The sequence below is a fragment of the Mirounga leonina genome, unplaced genomic scaffold, assembly GCF_011800145.1.
Source record: "Mirounga leonina isolate KUSES-001 unplaced genomic scaffold, KU_Mleo_1.0 Mir_174, whole genome shotgun sequence".
In the NCBI taxonomy this organism is placed as follows: domain Eukaryota; kingdom Metazoa; phylum Chordata; class Mammalia; order Carnivora; family Phocidae; genus Mirounga; species Mirounga leonina.
The window spans coordinates 76,705,393-76,720,927 of record NW_023270451.1 but is presented as its reverse complement, the minus strand read 5'-3'; the positions used below and the strand labels follow the sequence as shown (position 1 = coordinate 76,720,927).

Genomic DNA, 15,535 nt, shown 5'->3' with positions numbered 1-15,535 from the left:
AGTCTAAATGCCCCAGAGGTGGGGAGAGAGGTGACTATTGCTGCCACTGGAATGGCATCCTTTCTAATGGAAACCCCAGAACTTAAATTCAACTATATTGAGTGGGAAGATTTTTCAATAGAGTTAAGTTTACGGGTAGTATATGTTAAGTAATGGGGTAGAACTGAAGCAAAACCCAGGGAATCTGGTCTGTGAAATTTCTCCCTCCTCCCTTCCCCTCTCCTCTACTCCTTCACATCATATATGACCTCCCGCTTTCCCCTTGGTACCTTAGTGCAATAAACCACTTGGAGGAACTCTATTTTCTGCAACGAATCCAAAGCATTTTCTCCTTCTGAACCTAGGAGCACTGACTTTGTTTGGGAAACGACATTCTATCAGTTTTTGGAGTATACTCTATAGAGTGCTAAAGAAATCTAGACCTTGAAAGAAGACCCAGATTTATTATTTTTTTCCCCAAAGAAACAGCTCAGATCTGTCGAGAAAACTTTCTCCCCTTTCTTGCTTACTTAGAAAAAAAAAAAATCAGCTACCCTTCATCAATTTCTTTTCAACAAGTGATGAGATTCTGCATCTGCTGTGCTGCCCGAAACCACTGTCTACTCATGATCAAAGAAATTTGATGGGACATGTTTGAGCTAGTGATGTCAACCCTCGGTTTACCTACTTCTCTTCCCCACCCCTCTTTTCGGCTGCCTCAACATTTTAGTGACTGCCTGTAATAAAGGTGACACTCCCCCCACCTTGTCTGGGTGGTCATCTTTCTGCTTTGCAGTTTTTAAAGAAGCAGGCCCTTCCTTGGAACAGATCCTCACCCGAAATCTCAGTATGTAGCACAGCGAAGCGTGGAGCAGGGCCCGTTCCTCCAGCTGAAGCGAGACCGCCCGTCCTTGCGTTTCCCTGAGGGGATCTTACCCGGCGCTGGCTTCACATGGGAATCACCTGGGGAGCCGCAAAGCCCCTCAGACCCGGGCTGCCTCCCAAACCAGGCCGCTTTAATCAGAACTGGTGATGCGGGCCTCCGCCCTGGTTTTCAAAGCTCCCAGGTGATTCGCATGTGTACCTGCGGCTGAGGAGGGCCGTGTCTCCTGCTCCCCGCGCCCTCCCGGGTCAGACTGGGGCCTGCGAGGAGGGAACCGAGCGTGCGTGGGCAGCCCTACTAGGATCTGGGTCCGTTCTCATGCTGCCGTGTCCCATTCTGGGTGAAGCAGTGGCAGGCCCACGTGACCAGATGGTGGAGCTACGTTTCTCAAAGGGCTTTACCGGTAAGAAAGGAGAAATGTGTACTTCCTCTGTGTGAAACGTGTCTCCATACCTTAGTAGCTTCCAGACTTGGGCAGGAAAGACAGAAGTGCTGCTTCTGATCCCCCTAGGTTTCCACAGAGGCCCCGTTTGCTACCCTTTCCTTCCCCCCGCTCTCCAGATGGCCCCTGGGACGGTCCTAAGGAGGCTTAGAACAATGTTTGAAAATCACACGAAGGTAAGAGAGGCGAAGCATGTTCTGGAGTTGGATTAAGACGTTGGCTGTGCCACTTAAGCTGTGTGACGTGGAGCGTGTTACTTAACCTCTCTGTGCCTCAGTTTCCTTCTCTGTGCAGTGAGGGTGATCCTGATAGTACTGACCTCACAGGGATGTGGTGGAGATGAAGTGCGGCGAGACAGATGCACAGATAAGAGCTCGGTGAGTTTCAGCTGGTGCTACAGGCTGAGCTCACCCGCCGCCCTCCAATACCAAAACCTCACCAAACGTGGGCAGGATCACTGGTTTCTGAGCGCATTTTATTGGATGGGATTAATTACGAAGTATGGGACCTCTCCCCTTCTGGGGGACTTCAGAAGATTTATAGGAATTCAACAGGACTGTATGGGTGAGCATCTTGAGTTTAAGAGTAGCTTTCATTTCTTGACCTGAAGACGGAGCCCAGGCTGGGTCTGGAACAGCTAGACATGGTGGATGGCTCTGGAAGGACGCTTGTTCTGGAGTTGCCCAGGTACTTGGGACTCTGAGTCAGTCCCTGAGCACTTCACATCAGAAGCGTTCAAGTGCTCGGTCCCCCAAATGCTTGCAGAATTCAGGCCAAACACCAAAGCCGGACCAGCCATTGGTGAAGATCACGTGTGACGGAACTTGGCCGAGAGGCAGGACCGAGGGCCGGAAGAAAAGGGTGGGTCTCTGGCTGGGGGAAAGAGGGAGCCCAGGGTTTTAAAGAGCTGGCAGCATGTTGTGTTCCTATCCCACTGACGCGGCCTCCAAGGTTACCCTGGGCATGCCTGTGTGCCTGGCGTTCACTCCTCCCCCGCGGTCCACGGCCCTCTCTTCCCTCCTTCAGACTGGATCCACAGCTCACCTTTGTTTCAAGGGGTTCTCTGGTTCCTCCCTATGGAAAAGGTGTTTCACCTGGGAGTTTATTAGAAATGCAGAATCTCAGCGCCCCCTCCTCCCAAGACCTGCTGAATCAGAATCTGCATTTTAACAAGATCCCCAGGCGAGCCATCAGACACGGAAGGAGGGGAGGCCCGGCTCCCATTTTCTCCTGCGTGGCCTCAAAGTGCCCGGGGCAGAGTCTTGGGACCTCGCGGGGGTGCCAGACGCACTTGTACACTCGTAATTGTTTTGTGGCCACTGGAGATGGGGGAGCCTGAGGAAGTGGAAGCCACTCCAGTATACTCCCCCGGGCCTTTTTGCGTCCTAGGGAGCTTTGAAGGCCCCTGTGGGCAGGGCATTTTATTTATTTATTTATTTATTTATTTATTTATTTATTTATTTATTTAAAATTTTTTTAAAGATTTTATTTATTTATTTATTTATTTGAGAGAGAGAGAATGAGACAGAGAGCACGAGAGGGAAGAGGGCAGAGGGAGAAGCAGGCTCCTCGCCGAGCAGGGAGCCCGATGAGGGACTCGATCCCGGGACTCCAGGATCATGACCTGAGCCGGAGGCAGTCGCTTAACCGACTGAGCCACCCAGGCGCCCCGGGCAGGGCATTTTAAAGTGCCGCGTGGACAAGGGGTGCCACGGAAACCCGCTCTCCATCATGATCTGGAGAGAAGGAACCGTAAGGGGTGAGTCTGCATTCCCTGCATCTTACCTTATTCAGCTTTTCAGGACTGAAAGCCGAAGTCAGGACACTTCTGACCTCTTCCCATCTTCTGTCACGTAAAAACAGGATGCTGTCCATTACTGGTTTGGACTCCAAACCCGACACCTGAGAGAAACAAGCAGAAGATTAGGACACGAGGGAGGCAAAGCCACCTTGGTGACAATACGGGTCTATGACAAACACTCTAGTTAAAGTCTACCAATGACCCCCAAACTAGGAGAATTCTCTCGCAAGGATATGGAGGAAGCATGTAAAGGCTCACAGATAATGGTCCAAAGATTCATGGGTGAGGGCCCGGGGGTAGGCTCTGCTGACCCACTTCTACCCTCTTACAATGCGGTTCTCACCATACAAGTGACTCAGCGGCTTCTATGGGTCCTGCCGCCCCCCTGCGGAGCGAGAGTTCCCTGAGGACCACACAGAAGGCTTCTTGGAGTTGGGCTCGTCTTTCCTGGCATTGAGGTTCATGTCTGAACTTGGTGGCAAGAGATTTTGTGTGGCTGGATTGGTTACGTTGGGCCGGGAGATGACAGACTCGTGTCTCTGGCTCTTTGGGGACACGGGTGTGGAGGGGGAGAGAACGTGGGGAGTGTGGAGGGAGGGACAGGGAATAGCAAGAGAATCTTTCAGAAGTACGTCTCAACAGAGCTGCTTCGAAGAGGACTCCTTCACTGTGTTTCTGGGTTCTTCTAGTCAATCATTTTTCTCATTCAGCAAACATTTGTTGGGTCTCATATGTGCAAGGAGTTGGCTACACAGTGTCGAATAAAGAAGGCATTGCAGTGGTCTTCAAGGAGCTGACAGTCTCTTGGGGATGCAGACAGGAAGCCCCTACACTAACAAATATGCGTGTTATGAGAGAGAAATAGAGCCAGGTGAGAGAACGATAGGCCTAACTGGCCAGGAAGGAGGCTCTGAGGGGAGCTGTTCAAACTGAGTCTGAAAGCACGCAAAACATGAAAGCCCGCAAAACACTCCTCACTCTTCTTCCCAGGCCATTCTGTTCCAGTTTGAAACCAGCTACTCCTACCAGGTCATCCAAACTGGGGTCCCGCAAGCTGGTCAGAGTGCCCCCAGACCCAGGGCGCCAGGGTACAGGAAGGCAGGGGGATTGGAAGACCAAGCACTCTCTGGCACCTTGTTTGATGGACACTTTCACTATTTCTTTTCACTGTTTTTGAGTTGAAATATGAAGCCAGCCATCATAATTCAAAAGCCTGGTAAAAACTCGTGTTTAGAGGAAAATTATAATTTTCTGATAAAATATGAACATTCAAAATAAGCTATAAAACGTAACTGCCAAGTATCTAGGGGGGATTTAATTATATAGTAGAAGGAAGCTGCTGAGATATTTTTCTGCAGAGAAATCCCTCTCCCTATTTAGAATGAAATTCTTGAGGAGTGCCATGGTCATTATACAGAATTGTACTTTTATGGAATTTGGGGAACATGACCCATTTGTTTGGGTTCCAGAGTCAAAGGAGGAAATGGTACATTATGTAAATTTGCATATTGGCAAACACCCAGTCCTGGGCCACGCTACATGTAATGAAGCATTTCAGTGCAAGGAGAGCTGGGTGGTGGTTTATGGGGTTCTGACGGAACAGAATATATTAGAGGTAAGAGTCATGGTTGATTGGATCTTGCATCTGTCCTTCAGACCTAAGGATTGGATCCATGAGATTTTTTTAATCTTGCACCCAGAGGACAGATCTAATCTTCCACATAATATGTCAGCGTTGTCCTCAAATATCTTCCTCATCAGCCTGCCATGCCAACACTCTCCTCTCAGCCCACAGCTGCCATTAGAATTCTCCATTTCATGATGGGAAATTTCAGGGCATTGGTTAGAGTCGTGTTTTCGTTTCTAGAGATGACACTGTGAGAGGGAGAGCAGCTGATCGGTCCCTTCAGAAGAGCGGTGGGGTGATGAGGGGACAGTTTGACAGATTTTGGAATGTGTAGCTGGAAAGAGAAGACTTGTTAGATCAGAGAGTGGTACTTAGGATGCACTGAAAACTTACTGAATGCATATTTTGTGGAAGAGGAAATTTAGGTTGTTTCAGTGACCCTGAGGGGTAGAAGTGGGTTCTGTTGTGGAAGCTATGGGGAAAATTCCAGCTCATCTAAAGGAGAACCTCTGAGCAGTCAAAATCCAGAATTGTTCCAAGATAAAATAACCTGCTTTGAGTGATGAGCCCCTGTCACTGCTGACTGTAATCCATTTTGGGGAAATTCGACACAAGAGGCTTGAGCTTCCAGGGGGGATGGGTCTAAATGACCCTTAAGGACTCTTCCAGCCCTGAGGCTTCATCTCCAGGGGAACACTACAGGCTTGTCTGCACATATATATACTTTTCAATTGTGGCAAAATACACGCAATGTAAAACTTACCATCATAACCATCTCTAAGCATACAGTTGTGTAGCGTTAAGTATATTCATACTGTGCAACCATCTCCACCATCTGTCCACAGAACGCTTTTCATCTTGCACAACTGAAATTCTGTGCCTATCGAACACTAACTCCCTTGTCCCCTCCCCCAGCCCTGTTTCTGCATAATAATTGGCTCCATTTACTGAGTGATGCTTCCAGAGCTCAGCCCTCCAGAGGGCTCTCTCCTGAGGTCCGAGACTGGGAGTATTGAGACAGGAAGGAAGATCCAGAGAAACAGGGCTTTCTAGACTCCTGTCCGCCCAGCCCTGTCGCCTGAGTCTCAGCGCAGGTGCCTCCAATCACTCTGCAGCCAGGGGGTTTCCAGACTACAGGCCATAACCAGCCATGAAATCAAGGTAGTGGATGGCAAACAGCATTTTAGAAAAGAAAAGCTAAGGGAAACAGGGAATCGAACAGTGTAGAAGATACTCTGAGGAACATTTCAAAGTAAGAATAAGTATTTTGTTTTCAAGATAGGGGTGTGTGTGTGTGTTTGTGTGTATGTGTGTGTGTAAGAGAGAGCATGTGAGAGTGTATGTGTGTGGGAGAGTGTGTGGGTGTGTATTCTGTGTCATAATGTGAAATGTGTTTTTACACAGTCAAAAAATTTCCAAAAGCCTACTCTAACCTAAACCCCCAAACTGGGAGTGTTCCCCCCTGCCTCGACTAAAATCCTGCCCATTGCGGAGTTACCAAGCTGTGACCATTTACTGAGCACTACTATGTGCCAGGTTCTACGTCAGCACCGAAACTATCGAGACAAAGAATGGAATCCTTGCCCTCAAAGGAGCTCACAGTTGACTTGGAGGGTGGGAATGGGGTGGTTTACAACCAGTATATGTTGATCTTACCGCTAACAAAGTGCTTTTCACATCATTTCCTTCATCTTGGGGTGATTCTCCAGGAATTATGAAAACACTGCTTTGGCAAGCCGCAATAGCTCAATAGTGGCCTTGTGGCCAAGTTCCCCTGGGACAGCTGAATGCGTTTGTCTTTTCCATTAAGATCTCTTAAAATGGAGTCTAGCTTCTTATTAGGCCCGCCAAGCATAAGCTTTACACTTTGAAGAACCACATCATCCGGAGGAACGAGTTATTAAAGCAAACCAACACCTCGACATTCTGTGTTCCCAGGAAGAGAGCACCATGCATGGGGGGTTGAGCGTGGGCCAGACCCGTGGCCTGAGAGAGCCACACGAGAACCACCAACTCTTTCTGGAAAATGCTGCAAAATGCAAAATGCATGCAGTGCATGTTTTTGCTATCACTGAGCAGGTGTGTCATGATGAAAAATGTGTAAGAGGCCTAATAGAATATGAAGCTGGAGCCCTCCCCGCCCCCCCCCAAAAAAGGTTTCTTGTGTCCTGGCACCTGCAAGAACGTTGACTTAAGATGTGTATGATCTCTGTGATGCCTTGGCAGGGAAGTCAGCAATCCTCCAACAGCCACACCGGGCTGCAGGCAGTCTACAGAGGGAGGTGCTTCTGAAGACTCCAAGATACTGTTACAGATCTCCGGTCATGAGGCCAGTGTTGCCAACCCGTTCAGTGTAAAGTATGTCAGGTACGCTGCAAAAATATGAATATCAAAGTGTGCCATGATCACAAGATGCTGGGCCTGCGGTTGCCTTTCAAATTCTCACACAACCTTGCCCAGATGAGGAAGCTCTATGGCACCACCTCTTTCTCTCCTCATCTGCGTCTGTGAAACCTCTTGCTCGGCCCCTTATTATATGACTCAACAAAAGCTCTAGAATTCTCTCACCTGGATAAGCCCAAATTCTATGAAAACATGTTATTTTCACCATATGACGACTGCTATCCGGCTGTACAAAGATTTCAAACAAACAGCTTAGATTGGGTGCTTTGATGTAGAAAAAGTGTTCTGTCCCCACTGGGGCGTTTTTATCCATTCACTCTTGGCCAGTAGAAAATGATCCTAAGGGACACACTTTGGTCCCTCGCTCTGCCTTAGACTGGGACTGGTCTAGGGGGCTGGCTTAGGGGGCCCAACCCAGATCAGGCTCCATCTGCCAACTCGGCATCAGCTGCTGGAAGGAAGGGGACCTCTTTTAATTTGGACAAAGTCCTGATATGGGCACTGGTGGCCCTGCCTGATATAGGGTTCCTAGAATTTTATCCACCAAAGAGGAGGAAACCACAGGCTTGGTACTGTGTTTCTGTGAGCCCTATACCCCACAGCGCGGGCTCCTCCTGACTGGGGGAGGGGTCCGGGGGGCTTGTGAAGTCTTCGGAGGAACACCTTCAAAAGCTCCCAGCAGTTTCTTGACAGAAACAGTGTTAAGGAGAGACAGGTATTCTGGATATAGCACCTGTCACGCTTGACTGGGAGAAGAAATTCTCCCAGTGGGCCCTGAGAGGGACCCTTGCATCTGAAGCTCAAAACGGCTCTCTGGGATGCTGGCGGGATGCCATGGTTTACCCACTGGCGCTGACTGCCCCCTGCACTGGGAGCCAAACACACCTGGTGGTTAGTTCTTCTAACGCTCATACTTGATGCAAGAGGAAAGAGGCTCAGAGAAGTTGAAGGACTGGTCCATGTCACTCAGCTAATAAAAGGCAGGAAATCCAGAATCTGATTTCATTTCTTTAAGCCATGTGCCTTTCACCATACCGCTGGGCCATGGCTTGTAGAAGGTGGGGGAGAATGGGAAGAAACTGGGTGTTATTAAGAGAGACTGGGGCAATGGAGGAGCACGAGGGTCAGGACTCACGGGCACGGTGACTTGACTTCATGAGATGTTCAGGAATACAACTACTGAGACACCAGAATTGCTTCTGTGGCTTATTGACTGTTCTCTCCCCCAAATTCTAGATATTAATCTCCTGTTTTACACACTTGTTTCTACTTCTGCCACCACAAAAGTTAAAGAAAGGAGGTATAAATACAAGAACAAGATTTTACTTCGCCTTTTTTGAAAAATGTAAAGATGGCTTCCTGTCGAAGCAAGGGTCTAGTAAGACATGAAACATGAAATCATTTTCAGCAAGATTTTGAAGTTTTAAAAAGTTCTGCAAGGCACTGAGAGAAGAGCATTTGAGCATTGAAATCAATACCACTTAGCACTCTTCCTACCTTCCTCAGGCTTCATGATGCACTCAGCACCTTTAAAAATGTTAGAGTTCACACTTACCAAGTTGAAAACATGAAGCTAAGTGTATTTCACAGGTCAAATGCACTTCCCTGGGCCTGGCTTTTTCAGGACCAGCCACGTCCAGACCTGAGAAAAGCAGGTGAAAGGGGAGGCCCACAGGGGGTGGGCATCCCATTGTGGGTGTCACTTGGGAACTTCCCATGGGCAGCCCATCCCAGGATGAGATGCTTCCAGCTCAGGCTAGAGGGTTTCCGGTGCATAGCACAGTGTGTCATAGAAGTCAGGGCGTCCTGGCTCAAAATAGGGCTCAGGCAAATGAGATTGCACACATCTGTTTCTGGCTTTTGGCGGTCTGGGTTTTACGTATGAACTTCTGCCTTGCTCAGAGCTGTGGACCAATCATGTGCACTGACTCTTCTCAAGAAAGACAAAGCTACTAAGTGAAATAGGTCGGCCAGAGAAAGACAAATACCGTATGATTTCACTCATATGTGGAATTTAAGAAACAAAATAAATGAACACAGGGAAAAGGAGAGAAAGAGACAAACCAAGAAACAGACTCAACTACAGAGACCAATCTGATGGTTATCAGAGGGGAGGCGGGTGGGGGGATGGGGCGATAGGTGATGGGGGATTAAGGAGTGCACCTGTTGTGTTGTTGTGTGGTGCCTGGGTGGCTCAGTCGGTTGGGTGTTTGACTCTTGATTTAGTCTCAGGTCATGGTCTCGGGGGCGTGGGATTGAGCCCTGCGTTGGGCTCCGCACTCAGAGGGGAGTTTGCTTCTCTCCCTCTCCCTCTGTCCCTCCTCGCCCTCCCCACCACCACACACTCTCTCTAAAATAAATACATAAATCTTAAAAAAAAAAAAAAAAAGACAAAACCATAAAAGGAGTGCACTGGTGATGAGCACCGGGTGTTGTACGGAAGCGTTGGACCACGAAATCGTACACCTGAAACTACTATTACACCGTGCGTCAACTACCTGGGATTTAAAACTTAAACCCACAAAGCTGAAAAGAGCGCTCAGGGTTTGACATTCTCACAACGTAAATCTTACTGCTCACATCTGAAAACCTGAATGTTTTCATTTACTGGACGTTTTATTTAAGGGGAAGGGAATCAGAAATTCTAGAGGGGCAAGTTTCCCAAAGCTGTCACCAGTTGGAGGTGTGGGGGGCCCATTTGACGGCAAACCCGCGGAGCGCCCCCCCGCCCCCAGCTCCGTGGACCCTGCAGGCAGGCCCCCAGGGCCCCAGCACAGCTGGCCCGCTCCGCCTGGAGCCCTGGTCAGAGCTTTCCAAGCTGATGAGCTGTCAGGAGCCCACACGCTCCTGTTCTCTGGAACGGGGCACTGCAGCAGATGCTGGGGGTAACGAGGTTTTCAGTGACTCATTTGCCTCAGAACTTTCATAATCTTTGCCAGCAGCCAAAGCTTGTGGTTTCACAGGGAAACCAATGATGCCCACGTGCGTGTGGGCAGAGGCAGCAGCTGCGGCAACCCAGGCCCTTGGGTCTCCATGATTCTGGATAAAACCATTCACCAAATCCATTACGTGGCTATAGGTGCGACTCTCGTGAGGCAGTGGTGGGGCTGGACCTGTGCCTGGACGGGAGGCCCCCCTCTTCCTGTGTTGCCCGTGAGGACCTGAGGGCCGGAACGCACACCCCACACACATACAACTACCACCACCTCTCACCTCTGCTCCACACGCAAGCGGCAGGACTGGGGGTGGGCAGGCCTGCGGCCTGACCCGCGCCCCATGCTGTCATTTTGGACCAGAACATAGAGCTCCTGGCGGCAGCTGAGTGATCGACCACACTATCTCCATGCCCCCATCCAACTACACCACTCCAACACGAACCACAGACCGCTCTACCTCTTATCAACCTTCCCACAGCTTCCCCGACTCCAGGCCCTGAGGGGAGGCCAGGAATAAGAAGTCCCACTGCTGGTTCTGACCATTTCTGTGGAGTCACGTGAGCCCAGCTCCAGTTTCCACAGATACTTAAAAAAAAATAAAGGCTGCCCCATGGCTTCGTTGAGTACCCGATAGCAAAGGGGAGCTAGTTAAAAATATCTAAATAAAAACCCCCAGATCCTGAGGTGCTGGGACAACTGAGGTTCTAGAAACGCGAGAAGATTGATTTGGGTTTAACGGTGAGGTGTGGTTGCAGGCCCACGAAGGTACTTCAGGAAGTGCTGAGGGCTGTGATAGCGGCCCACGGAGCCCACGTGGAGAAGGGGCAGGACGTGGCCGGGACACCACGCGGAAGTGAGGGCCTCAAGGAAGGCGAGTGGGAAGGTGAGATACCAGAACTGCCACCCCGGGTCTGAGTCATGGTGTCTTCAGCCCAGGCTTCTCGAGGTGGAAAAAATAGTTCACTCAACAAGTTTGAATTCAAATATTTGCTCCGTACAGATGTGTGTCAGCGAGTTCCCTGTGGTGTCACTCCACCTCCGGCTGCTCGGCTCCGTCAGTCCCTCACGGGATGCTTACAGCTCACAGCAAATTCTAGAGCCAAACCCAGCTTCCCCTATCACAGCCATTCTGCACCAGGCTGTTCTGGGACACGTGTAAGTCAAGCCTGGATTTGTGAGCAGAGATGGGCTCTCACAGTTGAAAAATGAAAGCATGCGTTATTTAAGTTCCTTCTCACTTAAGGTATCAGACTAATATGCTGAGGTATTTTCTGTATCACAAGGGACCATTTGGTGGAAGCTTGCATGGAGTAAGCATTTAATGTTTACTGAATGAATGTATAATAAAGCTGAATTGCTGAACACTTAAGTAAACATGGCTTATTAGAGGGAAGGCAGCATGGTGTCAGTATGAAGAAAGCACGCCTCACTAATCTCCTTGAGTTCTTTGAGCAGATAAATAAGCATATGGATAAGAGGGAACCACAGAACCCGATTTAATTTGACTTTCAAAAACCTGTGAGAAAATCCCACTCTAAAGATGGTTTTTAAAAAATTGAGTCACTAAGGATTGTTTTGTCATGAATATGGAATTGGCTTAAAGACCATAAACAAAGCTAAAGATAAATGAATACATTCCCAGATGGAAAACTATAAACATTGGGGTTTCCTAGAGATCTCATCTTTGATGGGTCTTTTTACATGTTTGTGAATGATCTAGAAGAGGAAGTGTGGATCGAATCTCCAGGTTCAGGTAGCAGAGAATGGTTCTTCTGGGGAGGATGTTAAGTTGATGGAGATTCACTTCGGTTTGAACAAGAATATATTGGGTACTGAATAGTCATCGTGCATTTGGGCCGTGAGGTATTCAAAAGACATAGACTCTGAAGGAGCTAATAATCAAGTTAGCATGATAGCCACACCTTTGTTTAACTGTAAATAGCAGAAGGCACCATGGGGTCAGTGATGATGATGATGTCTCTGTACGTGACAAATGCCATGAGGGTTCAGACAAGGGGAAAGGTAAATGTGGATTGAAGTAGGGAAGGCTTCTTGGAGGAGGCAGCATTTGAGGAACAGCTAGGGTTGAATGGCTGTAGAAGAAGTGGAGGGCCTTGCTGTCGACAGCAGCTAATGCACGTGGAGCGCTTGTCTCGCCTGCATAGAAGGTGGGGCTTGTCTGCGTGATCTCATTTAGCCTCACAGCAACCCAGTGAGGTCGATCAGATGCTTCTTTTCCAAAGGAGGAATGAGAGGTTTCAAGAAGGTAAAGGATCTACTCCAGCTCACGTGGCTAGTAAACGTGAGACCCGCTGTTAGCTGCCTCCAGTTCAGCGAGTGTGGCAGGATGAGCAAAGGCACAGGGGCAGGACTCTCTAGAGCAGGTTAGAGAAAGAATGGAGGGGTCGGTCCACCTGGAGCGACAGCCCGTCTTGGGGGAGGGTGGAGCATATGTAATGATCTAAATGACAAAGGCCCTTCAGTCTCATCTGGGGAGCTTGAACTTTATCCCCAGGGCACTGTGTGGAGTGGAAGAAGGAAAACGGAACCATATTCTGGGGATGGTAGTCTGGGAAGTAGCAAAAAGTTAATCTGGGGGATGGAAAAAGGACAGACAACTGGCTTGGAGGAGAAATTGGCTGAAGCTGAGGCAGCTTTGTTTTGTGCTCCCTGCTTAAACCTGCATGCTGAGTGTATGCCTGCCCCCCAGCACATCACTTAGAGCACAGCCGTCTTCCAGGTCAGCTCTCGGGGTCTCGTGCCCTGGTGACATCCTGACGTCACACGGCTGCCACGTCCCATGTCACTGCTGGGGGGCGGGGAGGGCTCAGGTGCCTTCGCCTGCTGGGACGCAGCTTGGGGGTCCGGGCCCTGTGATGCACTGACTTCCCCCATTTCTTTAATTGACCTTCCTTAGTCTGCCAGAGCTGCGTGCTACATGAGACTCCGTCCCTAAGATCCCGGCAGCACGTGAGAACTTCAGGGGACTCTGAACGGCAGAGAAGCAACATCACATTTGGGGAGGAACATCTAGAGGCAGCAGAGAAGTTAAGCTTCTGCAATTCCTTCAGCCACCCTGAGGTGACAGCATTAACAGGTCAGGCGGTCACCTCCTTCTAGTGGCCATGTGGTGTCTGGCATTGGGCCTGACACTCTGGGGACAGAAGATGAGCTCGTTTGGGGTGAGCAACCAACTACTCGTGAAACCTTGATGATCAGAAATGTCACCCGAGGCAGCTGTTAATAGTGGTGGCGGTAAGGACTTGAGTTGGGAGGTGGCACGGGAAACCCTGCTCTTCCTCCTGTTAGTCATGTGACCAGGGTTGTCACTTAACCCCTGAGTCTTAGTTTCCCTGTCCGGAAAATAGAGATTGTACCAATCTCCTAAGTTTTCATGAAATTTAATGAGAAAAAACCACTCTGGGTGGTTCAGCCAGCACGGAACCCAGGAGAGCTATGCTAATATCTTTAAGACTCAGCCCCAGAGATCTATCTAATAAGCCTTCCCCTGGTCCCATCCCAGATGGCACAGCGATTCCCACTATAGCACAAGTACCAGACCATACTGTACTGGTCTCTTTGCCCGTCTGCCACTGTCACTAGACTGCAAGCTCTTTCAGGGCAAGCCCACATCTTCTATCTCTTTAAAATCAGCACCTAGACAGTGCCTGGCATATGGTGGGTGTGCAAAAGTTTGCCAAATAACCAAGAAAAGTGGATATATTACCTACTATTCCCATAAGAATGGAAGTTGAGTTCAATTTGCCCCCCTCCCCCGCAAAAGTTGTGATTCTCTGAATTCTCATAAGCAAATGCTTATTAATTCACTTTAGAACCTTTCCAAGAATCAACATAAAGGTTATTGGTCTTCTCTGCTAGAATTCCAATCCTTCCCATCTCTGTAAAATAGGGACAACACTGATGTCTGCCTCTATCAGTCACCTCTTTCATTCTTTGGGAGTTCTTGTGAAAGATAGAAAGTAGGATATGTGCTTTCTAAAAAAGATGGAATGTGCACGTTCTTTAGTGGATTGGATTGAACTGACATCGCGTAGCCCTCTTACAGCCTTCTCCTGCTACAAGAGGACGAATTTCCCTTGTAATGTTGCTTGTCTTCCCTTTCCAGCCTTAAGACTTTTATAGGCTCTGAGAAAGATGTAAGCACAAGAGGCTTGAAATTTTGCCTTCCCTCTGATATTTATTAACCTTCCTCTGTCTTCTTCAGTCACTTGACCTGCACCCTCTGGATTCCTCTAGCTTTGAGCACAAGCTTTAAAAAAAACCCTTCTGGTTTTAGCATTTTTATTAGCCAGAACTTCTCTTGAGTTTTAGCTTTCTTGAAGTGTTTCTTAAATGCAAATGCCATTCTTTTCTACCAGTCCTGCATGTCTCTTTTGAAAACCTGAATTCATTGGAGAGCTGTTTTGAGTGGAACTGATCTAAACCTGGTAAGAGACCCATTCGTGTCCCTATTAGATGTGATGTGCAGTCTTTGAATCTTCGAAATGATTCCCCATTCATCCATACGCAGAGAGAAAACAACATACCATTCTGTTGGTAAAGTTATGGAAGTTCTCAACCAACACCTGCTCGATCATGTCTGGCTCAGAGATAACAATAAACATCCGGCGACCAAGATAGTACCTGGGGGAATAAGAAAATTACTTTAAAATGTGTTGTATTTATCTACCCATTTCTCCTTTCCAAAAAGAATTCACCGTGCTTAGAATGAAGGATAAAAGGCAAATAGGAAGTAAAGATGTGGAGAAGATGTAGAAATGTGTGTGCTAATCGTGAGGAATAGTATAGCTGTGATGATCTAGCATCAAGTTTCATTCCACAAACATTTCTGGAATCCTACCGTGCACCAAGCCTTGGAAATTCTGGGATAAATAAGACAGAGTCCCTGCCCCCAGGGAGCTCATGGCCTGATAGAAAAGATAGATCTGTAAATGTAAACACAATATTAAGGAATTCGTAAGATCCAGGAGTAAGTAAAAATGGCAGTGGTCAGCATTGTCCATATTGTCCAAAAATGGGGAGACAGGCATTCTAGCAAAAGGAAGCCAAAACTTTTATATGTTGATCCTTGGAGAAAGTCTAAAGTGAATTAATAGATGCTGTGCAAATTTAGCAAAAATCAAACCTGCTGGTGAAGGGCTGAACATCTGGTTGCCACACCTGTGCATGAAGAAGTTCAACAGATACTTCTGACATTAATGAAGAAATGGAGGAAAGGAGCAGCTGGTCAGCTGGTGGTAGTGAACTCTGAGTGGAGGCAGCACTTGAGTACATGTCTGGTTACAGTTATCTAAGTACTGGGGGCACAAAAGCAAGTAAGACCCAGTCACAGTTTTCAAGGGTCACAGAGTCTGATGGGAGTGAAAGTTAGGTAATCAGCACCCAGTGTGGCATCTGACAAGCAGGGGTAACATTGGAGGCACACCCAACTTCCCAGAGGTGG

General features: G+C 48.3%; 1 protein-coding gene across 1 annotated transcript in view; it reads right to left on the bottom strand.

Annotated features, from left to right (window-relative positions):
• TBXAS1 (thromboxane A synthase 1) overlaps positions 1–15,535 on the bottom strand; it is a 156,745-nt gene that overhangs the window by 62,738 nt on the left and 78,472 nt on the right. Inside the window, exons 5-6 of the mRNA XM_035021219.1 lie at positions 14,619–14,715; positions 3,090–3,206 (exon numbers count right to left, since the gene is read on the bottom strand). Of these exons, the coding sequence (XP_034877110.1) occupies positions 3,090–3,206; positions 14,619–14,715 (214 nt within the window). The remainder of the gene's footprint in view (positions 1–3,089; positions 3,207–14,618; positions 14,716–15,535) is intronic.